This window comes from Musa acuminata, chromosome BXJ2-3 (genome assembly GCF_036884655.1).
Source record: "Musa acuminata AAA Group cultivar baxijiao chromosome BXJ2-3, Cavendish_Baxijiao_AAA, whole genome shotgun sequence".
NCBI lineage: Eukaryota > Viridiplantae > Streptophyta > Magnoliopsida > Zingiberales > Musaceae > Musa > Musa acuminata.
In genome coordinates, this window is record NC_088340.1 from 36550832 (window position 1) to 36568300 (window position 17469).

Sequence of the window (17469 nt, forward strand, 5' to 3'; positions counted from 1 at the left end):
TTTCATGATCATGGCAGCATGTGGTTCCAAACCACAACGGCATCGACGAGAGAGCAGCATCCACATAGAAGAGTCCAAGGTATATACCATTTCAAGGAATATACTCTTGGAATCTCCACGAGACCAATTCGTCTACCTGCATTAATTACTTGCAGATTCCTATCGCGTCTTATGGCAGCCCAAGCTGTGTCCAACCGGCACCGCAATTAATTGGCAAACGCCCCTTGGACACGGCGAAGGACAAACCCTTATCCAACGCAGCGTCTAATAAAACGGCCCAAAACACGCCGCCTCCATGTTAAGACGCATCGGAACCCTCCAGAATCTCCCACGCGGCGCGGCTGCAGCGGCCAGAAGAGGAAGATTCCGTGGCTACACCTTTTCGCCGAAACGGATCTCGACCGTCCGTTGGCTCCCGCAGCGAGATCCGCACGTCGGGTTCGGTCTTATCCACCCCCACGTCAGCGCGAGCGCATCGAAGCGGAATCCCACCGCGGAACGATTCAAACCCCGACCTTCTCTTTATGTATTTAAAGTTGGGTCCCGCCGCCGACCCCACCTTCCCCCTCCAATCCCTCGCCGCCTTCCATCGGAAGGACATGGATTTTTATACGCGACGCCCCGACCCTGATTCCATTCTCATCTTCAGCTCCTCTTCTCCTGCACTTCTCCTTGGATTCCAAGTTTGTTCCTTTCGTCTTCTCATTTCTTATTTGTACACCGACCCCCCGGCGACCAAAATCTCTCTCTTGAGCACGGCAGATCCCGGCACGCGGCGATGGACCTCTTGGATCGAGTGCAGAGTTGCCATGACTACATCAGAGCGCTCGAGGAGGAGCGCAAGAAGATCGAGGTCTTCCAGCGGGAGCTGCCCCTTTGCCTTAAACTTGTTACGCATGGTATGTATCCATCCGTGGATCGATCGATCTATTCTCTCTTCTTTTTATGGTTGGCGACGTTGGGTTGATGGTGGTGCAGCGATCGAGAGCGTGAGACAGCAGATGAGCGACGGTGAGAGGGTGAGCAATGGGCCTGTTTTGGAGGAGTTCATCCCTCTAAAGCCGAGCTTCAAGTCGCCGTCATCAGGGGCAGTGGCGGCGGCGATCGGGTCGGATAGGAAGCCTGACTGGCTTAGATCCGTCCAGCTCTGGAATCAGGAGCCGGACACGTCTCTTAAAGTGGTGAGCTTTTCTCTTTCTCCCTAATTTAAGTGATGGATTTGGAGTAGTTTCTTGTGATTTTTGTGCATTTGACGCTAATGCGTTTTGATTTGTTGATGGATTGCAGGAGCCACCGAAGAAGCCGATCGCAGTGAGCGCGAAGAGGATCGGCGGCGCATTCCAGCCTTTCGAGAGGGAAAAGCTCGTCGTGCCACCGCCGGCTTCCAGGGCGGTGGCTGCGAGCTCCACTAACAGTGCTGGTGGTAGAGGAGAGGGGAGGGGATGCGGTGATAGCGATGGTAGTAGCAGCGGAGGAGAAAAGGAGGAGAAGGAGAAGGAAGGGCAGTTTCAGTCCCATCGGAAGACGAGACGCTGCTGGTCGCCAGATCTCCACCGCCGCTTCCTGAACGCCCTTCAGCAGCTCGGCGGCTCCCACGGTAAGCCCAACAACAACATCATCATCTCTGTTGCTCTTCACATGCTGTGCATCTAAACTGGGTGCCGTGCCGTTGATCGCAGCTGCAACGCCGAAGCAGATCAGGGACCTGATGAAGGTCGACGGGCTCACCAACGACGAGATCAAGAGCCATTTGCAGGTTAATTTCAACTTCACCATTTCACTCTTCCCTGTAAATTATCATATGCTTCTGCACGAACACTGCGCCACTGCGTACCGTAATGCCTCCGCAAAGAATCGGATTCGTTTCGACCGATTCACTCGTTGTGTTCCGTCATCTCCTCCATGAATTCCCCATTGCCATCTGACGCTACATGTTCTGTAGTCCTTTTGTCCTCTACCAAGGATCCTGAAGGGATCTTTCTTCGAATCGGCATTTCATGTGGCGAGATCAACATCCCAATGTTGGATCCGCACGGACCCCGCTGTCAACCCTCGCTGCTGTAATAATCCTGGTGGGCCCCGTGATTTGCCCAAACCACTCGTGTCTTGATGGGGTATAGATTCCCTCTAACCACGCATGTGATTTGGGTTCCACCAGATCTACATCGATCTGCCATCATTTGACCACAGCCCTCACCATTCCCCGTCATCCCTACCGATGCGATGCCTGCTGATAAGGTTGCTTCTGTGTAGAAATATCGGCTGCACACCAGACGACCGAGCCCTGCGGTTCAGAGCAGCAGCCACCCGGCACCGCAGTTTGTGTTGTTGGTTCCTCCGCCGGATTACGCTGCGGCCGCCGCGGTTGCAGCTGCAGCGCAACCTGGAAATGGTGCTTGTGCTCCGACGAACGGAATCTACGCCCCGGTGGCATCGCTCCCGTCAGACCCGAGATTTCAGCAGCAGCTGCAGACGAAGAAGCAATACCAAAGATCGTGCAGTGGAGGAGAAGACAGCACGGGGGGTGACGACGATGATGCCACTAACACGGAGTCCCTTGCAACTTCGGCCTCCTCCCAAACTACGACGGCATCACCTCCGTTTTGACTGAGAGCAGCTTCACGACATGTGCCGTCGAAAATAATTAGACAGAAGATATACATGATGCATGGTTTAGTCTCACCGAGGTGTCGTAAACGAAGATACTGAGTTCATACTATTGATGCAGAGTTTTGCCGAACCTTCTGCTGCTTTATTCTTCACTGTTTGACTATTTCTTAGCTGTAAATTGAGATCAGGAACAGATAGTGTCGAGCAAGTTCTCTCACGATCACGATTCAGAATATGATATTGGTGGTCGGATCTCATTATTGATATCAGAAAGGCATTGAAATGGCTTTAATGCTCCGAATTATTGGTCGATGACATTGTCGACGTCCTCTCGACAACCCTTGGGATATGTTGACTCTTTGCAAGCAGCAAGGCACATGCGACCACTGGCATTCTTTTATATCCATTATACCTTTGCAGGCCTTAATCGAGCTTCTGACTTTTGTACCATCCAGCAGTTGCCATAGTTTGAAGTTAGATTCTCGAGCATCTTTTGCAATACCAATTTCGACACTTCCTTACAACGCCACCTCGTTCGATCCACGTTAAATTGCAAATGCTAAGCGCACTAAAGTTAAACACTTCGTCAAGTGGAATCTTAATCATACGCACGTCATCAGCCAAATCACCGACTTAAGACGTCCACCAACCCAGTAAACTATTCAGTGGATAAAACCAAACTTCCATCGGCTAAGAAACAAATCTACTTTGGATACCCGCCGAATATTCGAACCACCCGACGCCTCGTCGGAGGGAATCCAGCGAGCGACGGTGCGACGCATCTTTCGTAGCGTGGGGCCCCAGCAATTGGATATTCTGGGAGCATTGAAACAACAACGAAAAAGAGTTGATGGAGAGATGTCGTCGTGATTCTAATAATCGCTGGAACAGCAGCACGTTTTTTGAAGTCTCTTTCACGAATGCGTTTCGAATAATTTATTGTGGGGAAAAAGATCGTCCGGCGATCTGCGGTTCTCTGTAGCCAGAAGTAATGGGATCCAATGTGTCTGCCACGTATGTATCGCTAAGGTATTGACCATGAGTTGGTGAGATGTTGACAGTCTGTTGTCATGTGTCCATCTCCCCGTTTCAAGATCGACCAAATATTATTATTAATTATTTCAATAATTAAAAAGTATTATAATTTAGGATTCATTCATGGATGGATCGATCATCTAATTCATTTCTAACTACACGGGCTGGGCCTATTTCTCACCTTGGTGAAAGCTTACTGATCGTCACGGAGTGAGCCCCTATGTGTTGGGTCTCGATTCTCGCCTTCCTCATTTCTCTCTCATCGGCTGATCTATAAAAGAAAAATACATGAACCGAGCTCCTCGCAGCTTCCTCAGGATCATCCATCCTCGAGCGCTTGCTTATGGTGGGAGAACTGCTTCCTGGACAAGACGACGCTACAGGAGATAGCCATGGCGTGGTCCCAGTTCCAGGCAGTACGGTGCAACTCCATTGAGCTATAGCGGGGTATCAGAGCCGATTGCAACAGCAAACCACCTCCCTGCCATCATTACTAATCCAATCTCCAGATCTGATTCTGTTGAGACTCTGTCGTCGACCATCGAATCACTACTAGTAGATCTCCCCATCGCAACCCTTGTTCACGTCGGACTTCCCCTATTTCATTGGTCTGCTCGGTGGCCCATCAACCAAATCGCAGCTTCATTCACCGCTGCCAGTGTTCTCCTACCTGAGTCGACGGCTTTTCTTTACGACCGTCTGTCATTTCCTCTGCCTTGGCGCACCTTCGACAACATTAATCTAAAGCAACAAAGGCATTCTTCCTCTCTGCGTCGCATCTGCTTCTTCCTCTCTACGCAGGTTCATGCGGACCGACGGAGCGATGATCAATTTTCACGGTTATCCAAAGGTGGTAACTATACATCCTGGAGGGTCCAGTTTTCTAATCTCCTATTTTGATACGACTTACTAGGCCGACTCTCTCAGTTGTCCACTAGCCATGATCAATATCCTCGGAGAACCCAGTCCAGTATCAAATCCAACTTACAAACTATAGCTACGTTAAGATCATATCATCCTCCAAGCTATTCAAGCCTCAATTGCTAGATTTGTCGCTCTATTGATATCTTCATATGTGACTGTTGCAGAATCATGATATAAGTCGCAAACAACCTTGGTGAATCGTTCGCGTACTCGAAAGCATAGTCTTCTATCCAGTCTAATGAAAACAAAATAAGAGGGAAGTACTATCGTTGATTATCTATAAAATATCAAAGTTGTCATCGATGACTTGCTTTGATAAGTCATTCCCTATGTGACGAAAAAGTCATCATCTATATCCTTAATGGACTCGGAGACGAGTACAAGGAATTGATAGTCGCAATTCGGACGCATAACTCAATAATATCATTTGAAGAACTCTATGATAAGTTGACTAACTATGAGACGTATTTGAAGTACGAGGACAAATTGCCCGGACCGACCATCAAGCTCAAGTTAGTCACAAGTCCAAGAGGAAGAGCAACCAATACAATATAACCATCACAAAAGGTTTGGCCAAGATACCTCTTACCCCTATGGGTCCCAAGCAACCCCCCCCCCCCCCCCCCAAATCCTCGCCACTCCGCTAAAGTTTGTCGGTCTCGACCTCGACTCCTTACTTCGTCACAATGGCCTCAAGCGAATCTCTACACCAACTACTAGCCAACCAAATTGGTTTATGGACTCTAGCGCCTCCCATCACATCACCTCTAATCTTCAGAATTTGTCTATCCAAAACAACTATAGCGGGAATAAATATATCATCATCGGTGATGGTAAAGGACTACTTATAACTCATACTGGTTCCACAACGTTTAATTCTGATACTACAACCTATATACTCGATGATGTTCTATGTGCCACTCATATTAAATGAAATTTTATTTTTGTTTCTCAATTTTGCAAACACAACAATACTTCAATTGAATTCTTTCCTGATTCTTTTCTTGTCAAAAACTTGAGCACGAGGGCATCCTTAGTCCAAGGCCCAAATAGAGGTAACATCTACGAATGGTCGTCAGCACCACAAATAACCCAACCCACTATCCACTCTTCAGTTGCAGCTCCAATTAATGTGTGGCATCATCGTCATGGTCATCCTTCGTCCCTTATCCAGTAAAAATTACTTTCTCGTTACTCTTTTCATATTTTTAAATCAAGTAATTCTATAATGCATTGTGATGCATGTCTTAGCAATAAAAGTCATCGATAGCTCTTTGGCACATCTTCTATATCATGCTCTAAATCGTTTGAAATTATTTATACCGATTTTAGGGGCCCTGCTCCAATCATTTCTTTTAACAAATTTAGATTTTATATCATTTTTGTATATTACTTCACTAAGTACATATGGTTATATCCTCTTCACCATAAATATGAAGTGTCCATAATCATTACCAACTTTCGAAAGTTGGTTGAGAACTACTTTTAGTCTATAATCAAAACAGTTTACTCTAATGATGGAGGTTAATATCAAGCCCTAATAACCTCTCAGCTTGTGGTATATAATACCTAAGTCACCCTTATATACTCCTCAACTAGTTGGCTCTGCCGAACGCAAACATCGACATATAGTTGAAACTGGCCTTACACTTCTACATCAGGCCTCCATGTTTCAACATTTTGGACAACAGCCTTTTAAACTGCAGTCTACCTTATTAATCGAATGCTTATGCCAGTCCTATAATATTAGTCCTCATTTGAAATATTATTTCATAAACCTCCAAACCTTCATAAACTCAAAGTATTTGGCTGTCTATGTTATCCATGGTTATGTCCCTATGCCTCCTATAATATAACATAAATATCTAAACCTTGCATCTTTATATGATACTCTCTTAAACATAATGTTTTCCGATGTTATAATCCCCACACTCATAAAGTTTTTCTATCACATCATGTTATTTTTGTTAAGTCTATCTTTCCTTCCAAAAACCACGAGTCTCCTGCCATGCGAGCCTCTCATGACACTGTTCAGTTCCCCCCCTCAAGATCCACACTCTACTACTACTCCATTTCAGCAATTGTCTATTCCCTCTATTACTACTCCACTCATTTCTTCTCAAATTGATGAGGTAATACGTTCAGAAACACAATCATTGTCTTTACCTTCTTCTAGACTAAGTGACACTGAGGTATCTCAACCTGACCCGGCCTGTGTCAATGACTCTCCACCACTTCTTCCAACAACACAATCTCACAATCTCATAGCCTCCAAACATCCTATAACAACATGCTCCAAGAGTGGTATTTTTAAACCATGTCAAGTCCTTGACTTATATATGCTATCATAGAATCCTCATATAATACCATTGAACCCATCACCTTTACTCAAGCTTAAAAATCTCTACAATGGCGTAACGCTATATCTGAGGAATATGATACTCTCTTCCATAACTCAACATGGAACCTAGTACCCTTTCATCATACACAAAATGCCATCGGGCGTAAGTGGGTCTTTCGAATTAAGCGGAACCCAGATGGATATGTTGCCCGATATAAAGCATGTCTCATCGCCAAAGGGTTTAATCAACGACCTGGAGTTGATTTCACTGAGACATTTAGTCTCGTTGTTAAGCCCACAATAATCTAACTTATCCTAAGTCTGTCTACCACTAAAGGCTAGCAATTACGATAATTGGATGTTAATAATGTCTTTTTACAAGGGACTCCAAGATGTTTTTATGCAACAACCTCATGGTTTCATTCATCCTCAGTATCCAAGGCATGTTTGTAAACTTAAAAAGTTATTTATGGACTTCATTAGTCTCTAAGAGACTGGTATATTGAACTTGGCTCATTTTTTACTTCAGTTGGCTTTATCAACTTCAAGTCTGATACATCGTTATTTCTACGACAATAACTTAGAGGCACAATATATATTCTGGTGTATGTGTATGACATTATTGTCACAGGCAATAATACTATCGAGATCCAGACATTCATTAAGCAATTGACAGATTGATTCTCTCTTAAAGATCTAGGAACCTTGAATTACTTTTTGGGCGTAGAGGCAATATATACATCTTCAGGTCTCTTCCTCTCACAAACAAAGTACATTCAAGATTTATTATCAAAGACAAATATGTAGGACACAAATACAGTTACAACTCCCCTTTCTACTAGTGAATATCTTAAATTATCTAATGGAAGTCCTGCTACGAAACCCACTCAATATCGACAAGTAGTTTGCTCTTTGCAGTACTTAGCTCTCACCCATCCAAACATCTCATTTGTCGTCAACAAATTATCATAATTTATATAACAGCCATCTACTATGCACTGGTCTATAGTCAAACGAATCCTGCGATATCTTAAAGGGACCCTGAATCATGGTCTCTTTCTTCGCAAACATTGTCCACTTCATCTTCATGTCTTTGCTAATATTGATTGGCCAGACAACTTTGATGATAGAACATCCATATCGGGGTATATTAGCTTCTTTGAAGCTAATTCAATCGGTTGGAATTCTAATAAACAAAAGATAATCACACGGTCTACAACTGAAGCTAAATATCATGCCATTACCACTATCATTGTAGAACTCAATTAGGTCACAAATCTACTCAATGAATTCAATATCAATTCCACTCCTATTTCTATAATATATTATGATAATGTTGGAGCTACCTATCTATGCGTCAATCCGGTATTCCACTCCCACATGAAACATATTACTATCGACTTCCACTTCGTGCGAGATCAAGTCGTCCGACGTGAACTATGTATTTCTAATGTACATACTACTAATCAATTAGCAAACTCACTGACAAAGCCTCTCGCTCGTAAACTCTTTGCATTACATCAATCCAAGATTAGTATCCTTGATAAGAGCACCATTTTGTGGGGTCATGATAGTAGATAAGATTTTTCTAACTATATAAAGAAATCTTATTGCTTTGTTGAAGAAAATTCTCCCTCCTAACTTCTATAAATAGGGAGAATATTTCAACAAGGAACATGGCTTCTTTTACGATTTCTATCTTCTATATTCTTCGTTTAATTCCTTACGGAATGCAACTGGAAAGCTCGACGTCCCCTCCCACCACTATCCGGATTCCTCATCACCGTTGTTTCCAGCGGCGTCAGGGCCAAAGCGAAGCGCGACGTGCCGTTCGTGAGAGCTACTCCTGTTCTTGCGTCAACCGGCTCCGACGTCAACATTCCGCATGGCATTGTCGGGCGGTCCAGTACCTTTGGCAGTTCCTGCAGGAGTGCCGCGGCTGGTCGACGTTGTAGTTGTTGTAATAGCAGAATTTGGGCTTCTTCGCCGCCTTCTCCTTCCAACTCCCTGCTTCACTTCGTCGTTCATCGGGCATCGAGTTCCTCGTCGATTCATGCTCGTTAGTTTCCTGTGAGTCGGGTGATTCAGGAGCAGTCTCTTCCTCTCGAAAATCCTGAGATTAGAAAGAGGTGCAAAGATCATCATATGTATGTAGCTGATTCAACGAGAAGACCTCCGATCGCAGTGCATTCTCCTCGTCTCCGCCGAACTGCAGAGTGATGCTCTTGCCGAAGAGCTTGATTGTGGCGTCTCCGCGCTCGGACATCTCCCTCTGACCTGTTCGAATACTCTGCTAAAATAATTGGTCTCGAATCCATGATGGACAAGTATGGGACAGAGAGGGAGATAGAGTTTTGGTAAGCTATTGGAATCTAATCTGATCGAAAGCTATTTTAAGTTCAGACAAACTCCTCAACTTCTTCTTTTCAGATGGTGGTACAGAATGCCAACATTTCCACATGAAGCTGTTGAATATATAGAGAGAGAGAGGATTAATGAGTTATAATCTCAGGGATACACAAGATCACTTGAGCATGAGAAGAAAGACCGCTATGTTTCTCTCAGTCTCAGAACATCAGGAAAAGGAAGAACACAAGTGTATTCATTCATGTCTCTTCCTTCTTCAAGCTTCTCTCGAGCACACAGCTTTGTGTGCCCATGTGAAACATGGATTCCCGTCTTTGGCTTGTCTACATGGATAGAGAGAGACAGAGAGAGAGAGAGAGAGAGAGAGAGAGAGAGACTGGCACAAAGCCATCAGCTACTGAATGAAGTGTGGTATCCTCCAACCTTCATCAACTGCTTTCATACTGCGCCAATGGCATGGGATGTGTGACTGCACCAAACTCCATTGGATTTTAGTGCCATGCAACAGATCCATTGGACTAAGTGGCATACAACTAAGTGGAAATTCTTCTCTCTCTCTCCCTCTCTATGATGATTTCTTCTGCTGTGTTCTTTTCTGCCTTGTCAAACTCATCTACCTCTTCCCATCCAGGTTCAGAGAATTCGACAATCTGTAGCAACAATCCATAGTACTCGAGCTTCATTCTCCATGAGCCGTGCTCCTGCACTATTCCCTAAATCGAACCCTTGTTTCAGCCGACATTTACTTAAACAACATGTCTGAATCGCCTCCTCAGTTGCCACCCTTCTCACCGGGTCAAGCCAGCCTTGGGTTTCCTCCTCTCATTTGCTACAGGGCGGAGCTTATCCGGTTCAAAGATAGACACAGCAGACAAGCAAGAGGAAGACTGACCGAGCTCATGGTTTCTGCAAGTTGGAGATGGAAAACCAGACGACAGTGCAAGTTGGTACGTATTGTCACGACACATAATTCGCACGTCTCACCCGCCTCTCTAACCTAAGGTTGACACCGCCGTTAAAGAAGCACATGATTGGAGATCGATGGCGGTGATGCCAACTTGTCATGAATTTTTATGTAATATTTCGTTTAATCTCAGACAGTATGTCTGTGGCGTGGAGTTACCACTGCCATATACCTTAGATAATAATCTCAAAGGGCTATAAATTATAACATCCTATTTTTATTTTCATTCATGTTCTACATGATTAAAATAAAAATATATTTTTTCATTTAATTATATTATCAAGTAATAATAAAAAAATTAATTATTATGTCTATGTACTTTTATGAATGCATTTTTATATAACACGTCATAATATATTCATGTATTCCCACACCATATATCATAATATATATATATATATATATATATATATATATATTAAAATTTATATATTTTTATAATTATATAATGTATACATTAATATCGAGCTCATGGTCATTTTATCATTCAAATCATGAATTCAATATAATTTATATAGCACTTTTTTATTTTTCATCTTCGTTTAATAATTTATTATTTCATCTATCTATGCATATGTTGTTAGTTTGGCAAGTCCCACGTAATCCCATATCGAAAAAATCAAGTTTATAATCTTCTATTGCAACTATAAATAAAGGCCTAGGCTTTGAAGTTAGATGCACCATAAGAAAATCTAATTGTTTGTTTTCGGCTTTTCTTATTTAGTAGTTTCATATGTTTTATGACGTAAGAACATTTTCATAAGATATTTATAATTATTCCTTTTATAGTAGAATAATATAAATCTGGTATTCTTATTTCTCTTTTATTTTTCTACTTTATTATCTTTATTGGATTGTCAAATTACTTTTGGTAAATTTTTTGGGCCAACTCTAACATAAGTAATTTGTTATCCTTCGTATACATGGTACTTAAATATTAACTTATTATCCTTCGTATACGTATACATGATACTTAAAAGATCAAACTTACTTTAAATGTAATAAAACACATTTGAGTCTTGAAAATCACTTAAGATTTATTATAATACAACTATTACGTACGATTCATTAACTACTAACTAATAACTTGATCTATCAACCACTAACTAATAATCGATCGTTAGAAATAACATATCAGTCAACCACAAACCGGAAACCTTATCTCAAACATCAAATGCCATGGTTAATTCACCCTCATCCCCCCCCGTTGCTTTCATCCATAGTGTTATTGATGTGATGCGAGTGAGTTCTGTGGCAAAAAATGCTTCACTCAACTCCATAGTGTTTAGAAGTCAATTCTTGGTCACTCGATAACTAAGAACGATACATCCCATCGCACCCTCCACATCTTCTTCTTCTTCTTCTTCTTCTTCTTCAAACCTAATGTGAATTAGGAGATGAATCACATCCAGATACGTTGGCCATCTGACTTCACCCATTGCCATCCATGCTTGTGGTTTGCCGGTACCGATTCTTAGTGTCAAGATGGACATATTTATGGTCAACCCGACTCCATCCACCTAGTCGTCCACTTGACCTTTCGTATCCTCATCTATCACTAATCTCGTTCATGAACTTCTCACCACATCCAGTACTAGATCCGTTCTTACTATATTTGTAGTTATCCTACTACTTCTACCGAGGGTGTCCGGAGGCAGCAAGCCCATACAACTTTCCATGTCATGATGTACCTTCGAGTATATCCATCGACCTTTTACCATATCCAGTCTTATCTAATAAGAGATCGGCTTCGAGATAACTGGCATATTAATGTGTCTAAATCAAGTGGTCCGAGATGTCAACTACATGTTAACAACAATGCATGCATCTATCTCTCACAATTCAACTCTCATGTGGAACTAAACAGAGGTTGGAATGTGATGTCGTTATATTTAGATTCTGATTTGGACTTTTTTCTCCTTCTTCAGTGTTTCTGCTTTTGATTCTTCATGAAGTTTTAGGTAGGGACATTATTTTGGTCATGTCTTCATAATCAAAATATAAGACCCATTGTGCTTCTGAACAAAGAGGCTGCAATCTTAGGCTTGTAGACTGGATTTCTAGTTCCTCGAAACAAAGAAAACTTGCCTTTGAATATTGAACGAGGACAGGAAATATTTGAGAGCAGACATCCTATTTATGTATGTGTGTGTGTGTTTTTTTGTATGTCATGAAACAAAAGCAAAAGGGAGATCAGAACATGCAGAGCTTAGGAAGATATGAAGACACTACAAAGCCTCAAAAGAATTGCTGCTCGAAGAACTGTGATGGTGGAAACAACTCTGTCTCTCTTCCTCTCTTCCTGTCGCCACCATTAACAGGCAGCAATCTTGATATGTCCACACCGAACAGCTTCACAACCCGAAGCGGGTTAACAGTAGGCGGCGGGGTCATCGTGCGAAAGCTCGCGATCACGTCCGTCCTCCAGTCGATGAACAGCTGCTTCTCAGGCCCGGTGGATCGCCAGAAGGTGACCACGTCCCCGGCCTTGAGGTTCTTCTCCCTGACAAACCGGCTCCAGCCTTTTGTCAGCACGAAGCTCTGGCTACTGCTCCAGTACGAGTACCTAAACCTCCACACCCTGCCGCCGGCGTCCTCAAAGTTGAGCAGCACACCCTTCGATGCCACGCTGCTGCCGCTCTCCAACGGGAAATACTTCTCGGCGTGCTGCTTCGGTATCACTAGCCTATTCAGCTTCCCGACGTCGCTCGGGGTGACCACCTTGTCGAACAACATCAGGCGAGCCGACCGTAGGTAGCTCGGCGTCGTCCTCCTGCTAACGACCCGGCCGCCCCCCTGGGCTCGCTTGCTCTGCTGGAGCTCGTCGTGGTACGTGTGCTTGCGCAGCATGTCCACGATCTCCGCCTTGGAGTGCGCCACGAGGAAGGAGAGCTCGTAGGCCTCGTCGTCGTCGGACTCGGAGAGAGGCTTGAAGTTGGTGATCGCGTCGCGGCCGCGGAACCGCTGCGCTGCCACGTCGTAGGCGCGCGAGGCCTCGGCTTCGTCGCCGAAGGTGCCGAGCCACACCCGACGGTGCTTTTCGTAGATCTGGGCGCCCCACCGGCCGTTGGGCTGGGGGACGACGCCTTTGTACTGAGACGACGACAGCTTCCTGGACACGGCCTCCATCCCGCTCTCCGGGGTCGGGTCGAGCACCGCGCTGACGCCGCTGCCCATGCGCTGCAGGGCCTCGCCCGCATGCGGCGGCGTCTGTTGGCATCTCGCCGAGTGACTCGGTGCCTCATCGACGCAGCTACCTTCCATGGCCGAGTCAGTTAACCGGAGAGACGAGCGCAGAAGATTGTCGGCAAGCCTTGGAAGGAGAGGATGGGTCGTATTCTTCACAAGAGGGCTCAAAGGGGCTTATATAGACTTACAGGTGAACTTGTTGCGGTTTACGGCGGACACTTGTTGGCAGGTCTATGGGGACGAAGATTCAAGGGAGGTTGGATAGGTGTGGGTGATGTGAGAGTGGGTCCCTCGAAGAGGCAAGTTGGATTCAGTGGGGCTGACACCATGGTTGGACCACGCGGCCAGATGCATCCCCTGAGGCCGGGTTGCTGCTGATTGGGCTGATCATGATGCTTCTTCTCTCTCTCTCTCTCTCTCTCTCTCTCTCTCTCTCTTTGTGGAGATGTATGCGGAAACGCATGGTACCGAAGGCAGAGGCGAGGTTTCTGACCCATGGTGCCTGCCGTTTGACAACTACTCGATGCATGCCAGTCTCCACATAATTTGGCTGCTTGCACCGCATATATATCATCATCATCATCATCATCATCAACGACAACAACAAAAACAAAATATTCTTTCGCCTATTAATTGTGATTGTGATCCCAAATATATTTAACGACTTGAGACTTCCCCTATCTCATGATGATGTGGCCTTCAATTTTTCATATTGCACATGGTCAGATTTTTTATTTTTATTTTATATCGCTTAAGGATTCCATTTCCATCCTATCGAAAAAAGAATAACAGATATGCTTTATAAATAAAATGCATGTGGAGTGACAGATCATGACTGGTCGAATTAAGTCACCTCGAAATCAAGATCGTAACATTTAGTTCAGCAATCGAATAAAAGGAATAAGACAATTGCATGTATCAGAAGCAACTAAAGAACATGATGATAGTACGAGTGGTACCTAAATAATGGAAGATCTTGGGAATAACTGAAGCGAATTTCAAATTGGCCTTGTGATACTCGCCACCATGATCTGCCGACACACACTGATGTGGATGAATTCCAGAATTGGATATAGACTTTTATCTGTTATTATTTTTAATTATTAGTTTCTACCTCCAAAAATACGTAAGCAGCTAAGTATGATTTATCTGAATTTGATGCGGAAAAGGAAAGAAAATAAATCACCTCCACACATAAAAATATTTCTTGGTGAGTTGGTATGTGATCCAACGGTTCAGTGCATCGTTCCACAGTGCTACCCTTCAGCCACAAGTTGGAAGGTCTTCAGGAACATGAATCAGGAGACTACAAGGAGCAGTGGCCTGGATATACCTGAAAGATGCAGACATCCAAGTGACTGCGCTTCCTTCTCAGCCACTGAGACTTGTAACATCCGGTCTTATCCACATTATGATAAGGAGAGGAGGAGATATTTGTCTGCAGGAAGTACATGAGTTGCAACTTGCAAGAAATGGAAGAGAACAAAAAGGAGTGGATGCTCAATAAAAAGCTAAATCCATCACAGAGCTGGCTAGCCTAGTGCAATGTATTTGGGTAGCCTATCAACAACCCATTAACACTATATATATTTAGCCTTGGCACAAGAAAGCATCCATTTATCAGATTAAGTATGTATGTATGTATGTATATTGACACAAGAAATTTATCAGATGTCCTTGTCCAGTAAAAAATGCAAAAGAGATGTTCATGGGCAACATATCATAAATCAGTGACTTTTCTTTGCTTCTAATCCCCTTTTCTTTTGCTCTTAAATAACACCACCACAGAGAGGATGCCAATTCTTAGCAAATGTGGGGGATCGTTTTGTCATGTCATTTTGATTAATAAATGTGTTGTGAAAGTCAACTACTCCGTTTCGGTTTCTTCAAACCAGAAACCAAAAACAAATGAAGAACGCAAACAACATTAAATGTATGTTATCTTCGTTTCAATCAGCTTGCGCTTCTGCAACGGAGTTTAAGTAATCAATTCAGTCAATCCAAACCCAAAAAGGATCCAAATTCTGACTATCCTAAGTTTTGCCAAGTCATCCAATGGCCTCTCTTGAGTATACCCATAAAATGTTTCCTCTCTACCCCTCTCCCTCTTACCATTCATTTTCGAGTTTTTCCTCCTCAAGTATTTGTACCTTAGGATGCTCCACTTTCAATCTTTGAACTCACTCTTTGGGTTTCATTTTAGATAAATATATAAACCCAAAGGTCGGTTTGTACCTTAGATAAATAAACAAACCCGAACATTCCGGTTCAGTTCAGAAACCAGATTCTACCTGAGCAGACAACATCAAATACACACCCAACCAGGATGTATAGCTGTGCCTTAATCATAATGCAGAAAAAATACAGTGAAAATATCCAATTACAAAGAAAAAAGAGGAGGATCCTGGTAATAGTGATTAATGATATATCATGCAAATTTTTGAAGGCAAACATAAAGAATCTGCAAGCAATTTCATTAAATTAAATAAGTGCACAGAGCATCATCATATTGGTGCAATTAGCTAACTAAAATCACTCTAGAATCTAGTTGCTTTACATCCAAACATGTGACCACCTAAGCCCGTTTCATTTTCCCAATCTTTCAAAACGCACTTCAAACCAATACAACTCTTCAATGTTTTGCCCAACATTTACTCTCATGTTCGACCTATATGCACTTCATCATTGTGGCACATGTTGCTGTGACCAACAAGAAGGGCTATTTTTCAATGCACATATCCAGAAGATTACTCCAACAAGCTTTTCTGGCCAGATGGAGTTCTATTCATAGCACTATGACAGATTATGTTACTAGCCAGAGAAACATCACCCTCTACCATTTGCACAATGCTTCCTCTTTGTCATGCAAGTAATAATCTATGTAATCAAGTTTCAAGAAACCCTAATCCGTACAACTAAAAAGGAGACAATTATGACCAAGTATATATAGATCCAATTGTTGGATCACAGAGGTGAAATGCCACAAAATGTCTTAAATGCAGCAATAAAAGGATCTTAGATGCATTACCAGATTAAGGGCACCGGCATAATTACTCTCATCGGCTCCAGCGAATGCACAATGAACAAGCATGTCCATTTATGACACGAATGACGGTCCTCAAGAAGAATCTCGACTGCATTTGGAAGCCGATGCCCCTACACTTCTACCCCAATCCATATTCCTGCTCTTTGAAATGTAAAACAGAATTGTTTGGGCGAATCCCTCCATGGCACGGTCAACAGATCTCCGTGCCCAAGAAACGATGAGATCGAGAAGGGTACCGGTAACACCCGCTCTGTCGGAGATCAGCCAAGAAAGCGTTAGGGTTTGGACCTGGGAAATGGCGAAGCCGTCGGGCCACTGCAGGAAGCGCGCGAGGCGCAACCTGAGGAGGGCGGCGGCGGCGGCGGCGAGAGGGCGAGGAGGAGAGAGAGTTGGGCTTAGGCGAGAAGGGAAGGGGATTGCCTCGCATCACGATCTTCTGCCGAACACCTCTCCAGTCTCCAACGCCTCTCTTCATAGACTTGCTGTCTTCCAATAGGATTCGGATCACTACTTGCTATATATCCATCTAATCGGATTCGGATCTTTCCGTTACACGGACCCGAATCTGTATGGCCGATAGTAATCGGACTCGGACGTCTCGCATTTATTGACTCGAATCACAACTTGTGTCCCGAGTTCTGGGCCAATGGGATCCGAAACGCTTCCTAATGGAGTCAGTTATTAGCCCAATGGGCTGAACCACATGAATAAATATATATATATATATATATATATATACACGTGGGGGACGGAGAGGAAGGGGTTGTTTTCACAGGCTGAATGATTGGCACGTGGGGGACGGAGAGGGCGGAGAGGGGAAGGAGTTTGTTTTCACAGGCTGAATGATTGGCGTCGAGTGCAGTCGATCAATCAACCTTGCGCAATGATTCCTTCGAGCTGTTTGCAAGTGAACAAAAGTGATGCAACCTCACAGAAACCAAATAATTCCTCAATCAACAGAAGGCCATGCATGTCCAAGCTTGTGAGTTTGGT

The 17469-nt window shown here is 43.7% G+C and overlaps 2 protein-coding genes and 1 long non-coding RNA gene across 4 annotated transcripts; 1 reads left to right on the top strand and 2 right to left on the bottom strand.

Moving 5' to 3' along the window:
* The first annotated feature begins 634 nt into the window (after positions 1 to 634).
* Positions 635 to 2762, top strand: LOC103979227 (transcription factor NIGT1). Its single transcript, XM_009395294.3, has 5 exons — positions 635 to 899; positions 979 to 1181; positions 1288 to 1597; positions 1680 to 1756; positions 2254 to 2762. Exons 1-5 carry the CDS (start codon positions 779 to 781, stop codon positions 2605 to 2607), a joined length of 1065 nt encoding a protein of 354 aa, XP_009393569.2. The 5' UTR covers positions 635 to 778; the 3' UTR covers positions 2608 to 2762.
* Positions 2763 to 8392: 5630 nt separating this feature from the next.
* Positions 8393 to 9808, bottom strand: LOC135606557 (uncharacterized). The gene is made up of 2 exons (XR_010484854.1): positions 9459 to 9808; positions 8393 to 9375 (listed from the first exon to the last, which is right to left on the bottom strand). It is a non-coding gene; the product is annotated as an uncharacterized LOC135606557 (long non-coding RNA).
* Positions 9809 to 12432: 2624 nt separating this feature from the next.
* On the bottom strand, positions 12433 to 16953 carry LOC135607967 (AP2/ERF and B3 domain-containing transcription repressor RAV2-like). Of its 2 annotated transcripts, none has more exons than XM_065100303.1 (5): positions 16897 to 16953; positions 16459 to 16726; positions 14764 to 14868; positions 14617 to 14691; positions 12433 to 14514 (listed from the first exon to the last, which is right to left on the bottom strand). In XM_065100303.1, exon 5 carries the CDS (start codon positions 13503 to 13505, stop codon positions 12480 to 12482), a length of 1026 nt encoding a protein of 341 aa, XP_064956375.1. In that variant the 5' UTR covers positions 13506 to 14514; positions 14617 to 14691; positions 14764 to 14868; positions 16459 to 16726; positions 16897 to 16953; the 3' UTR covers positions 12433 to 12479. The 2 variants fall into 2 exon arrangements, with proteins under 2 accessions (XP_064956375.1, XP_064956374.1); XM_065100302.1 differs by having other exon boundaries at positions 12433 to 13980; positions 14390 to 14514; positions 16459 to 16951.
* Positions 16954 to 17469: the final 516 nt, after the last annotated feature.

Coding starts and splice junctions, on each gene's coding strand:
- LOC135607967 (XM_065100303.1), bottom strand. CDS start 13,505: ATGGAAGGTAGCTGCGTCGATGAGGCACCGAGTCACTCGGCGAGATGC.
- LOC103979227 (XM_009395294.3), top strand. CDS start 779: ATGGACCTCTTGGATCGAGTGCAGAGTTGCCATGACTACATCAGAGCG. Junction 1,598..1,679: donor GCAGCTCGGCGGCTCCCACG/GTAAGCCCAACA, acceptor CGTTGATCGCAG/CTGCAACGCCGAAGCAGATC. Junction 1,757..2,253: donor AGATCAAGAGCCATTTGCAG/GTTAATTTCAAC, acceptor GCTTCTGTGTAG/AAATATCGGCTGCACACCAG.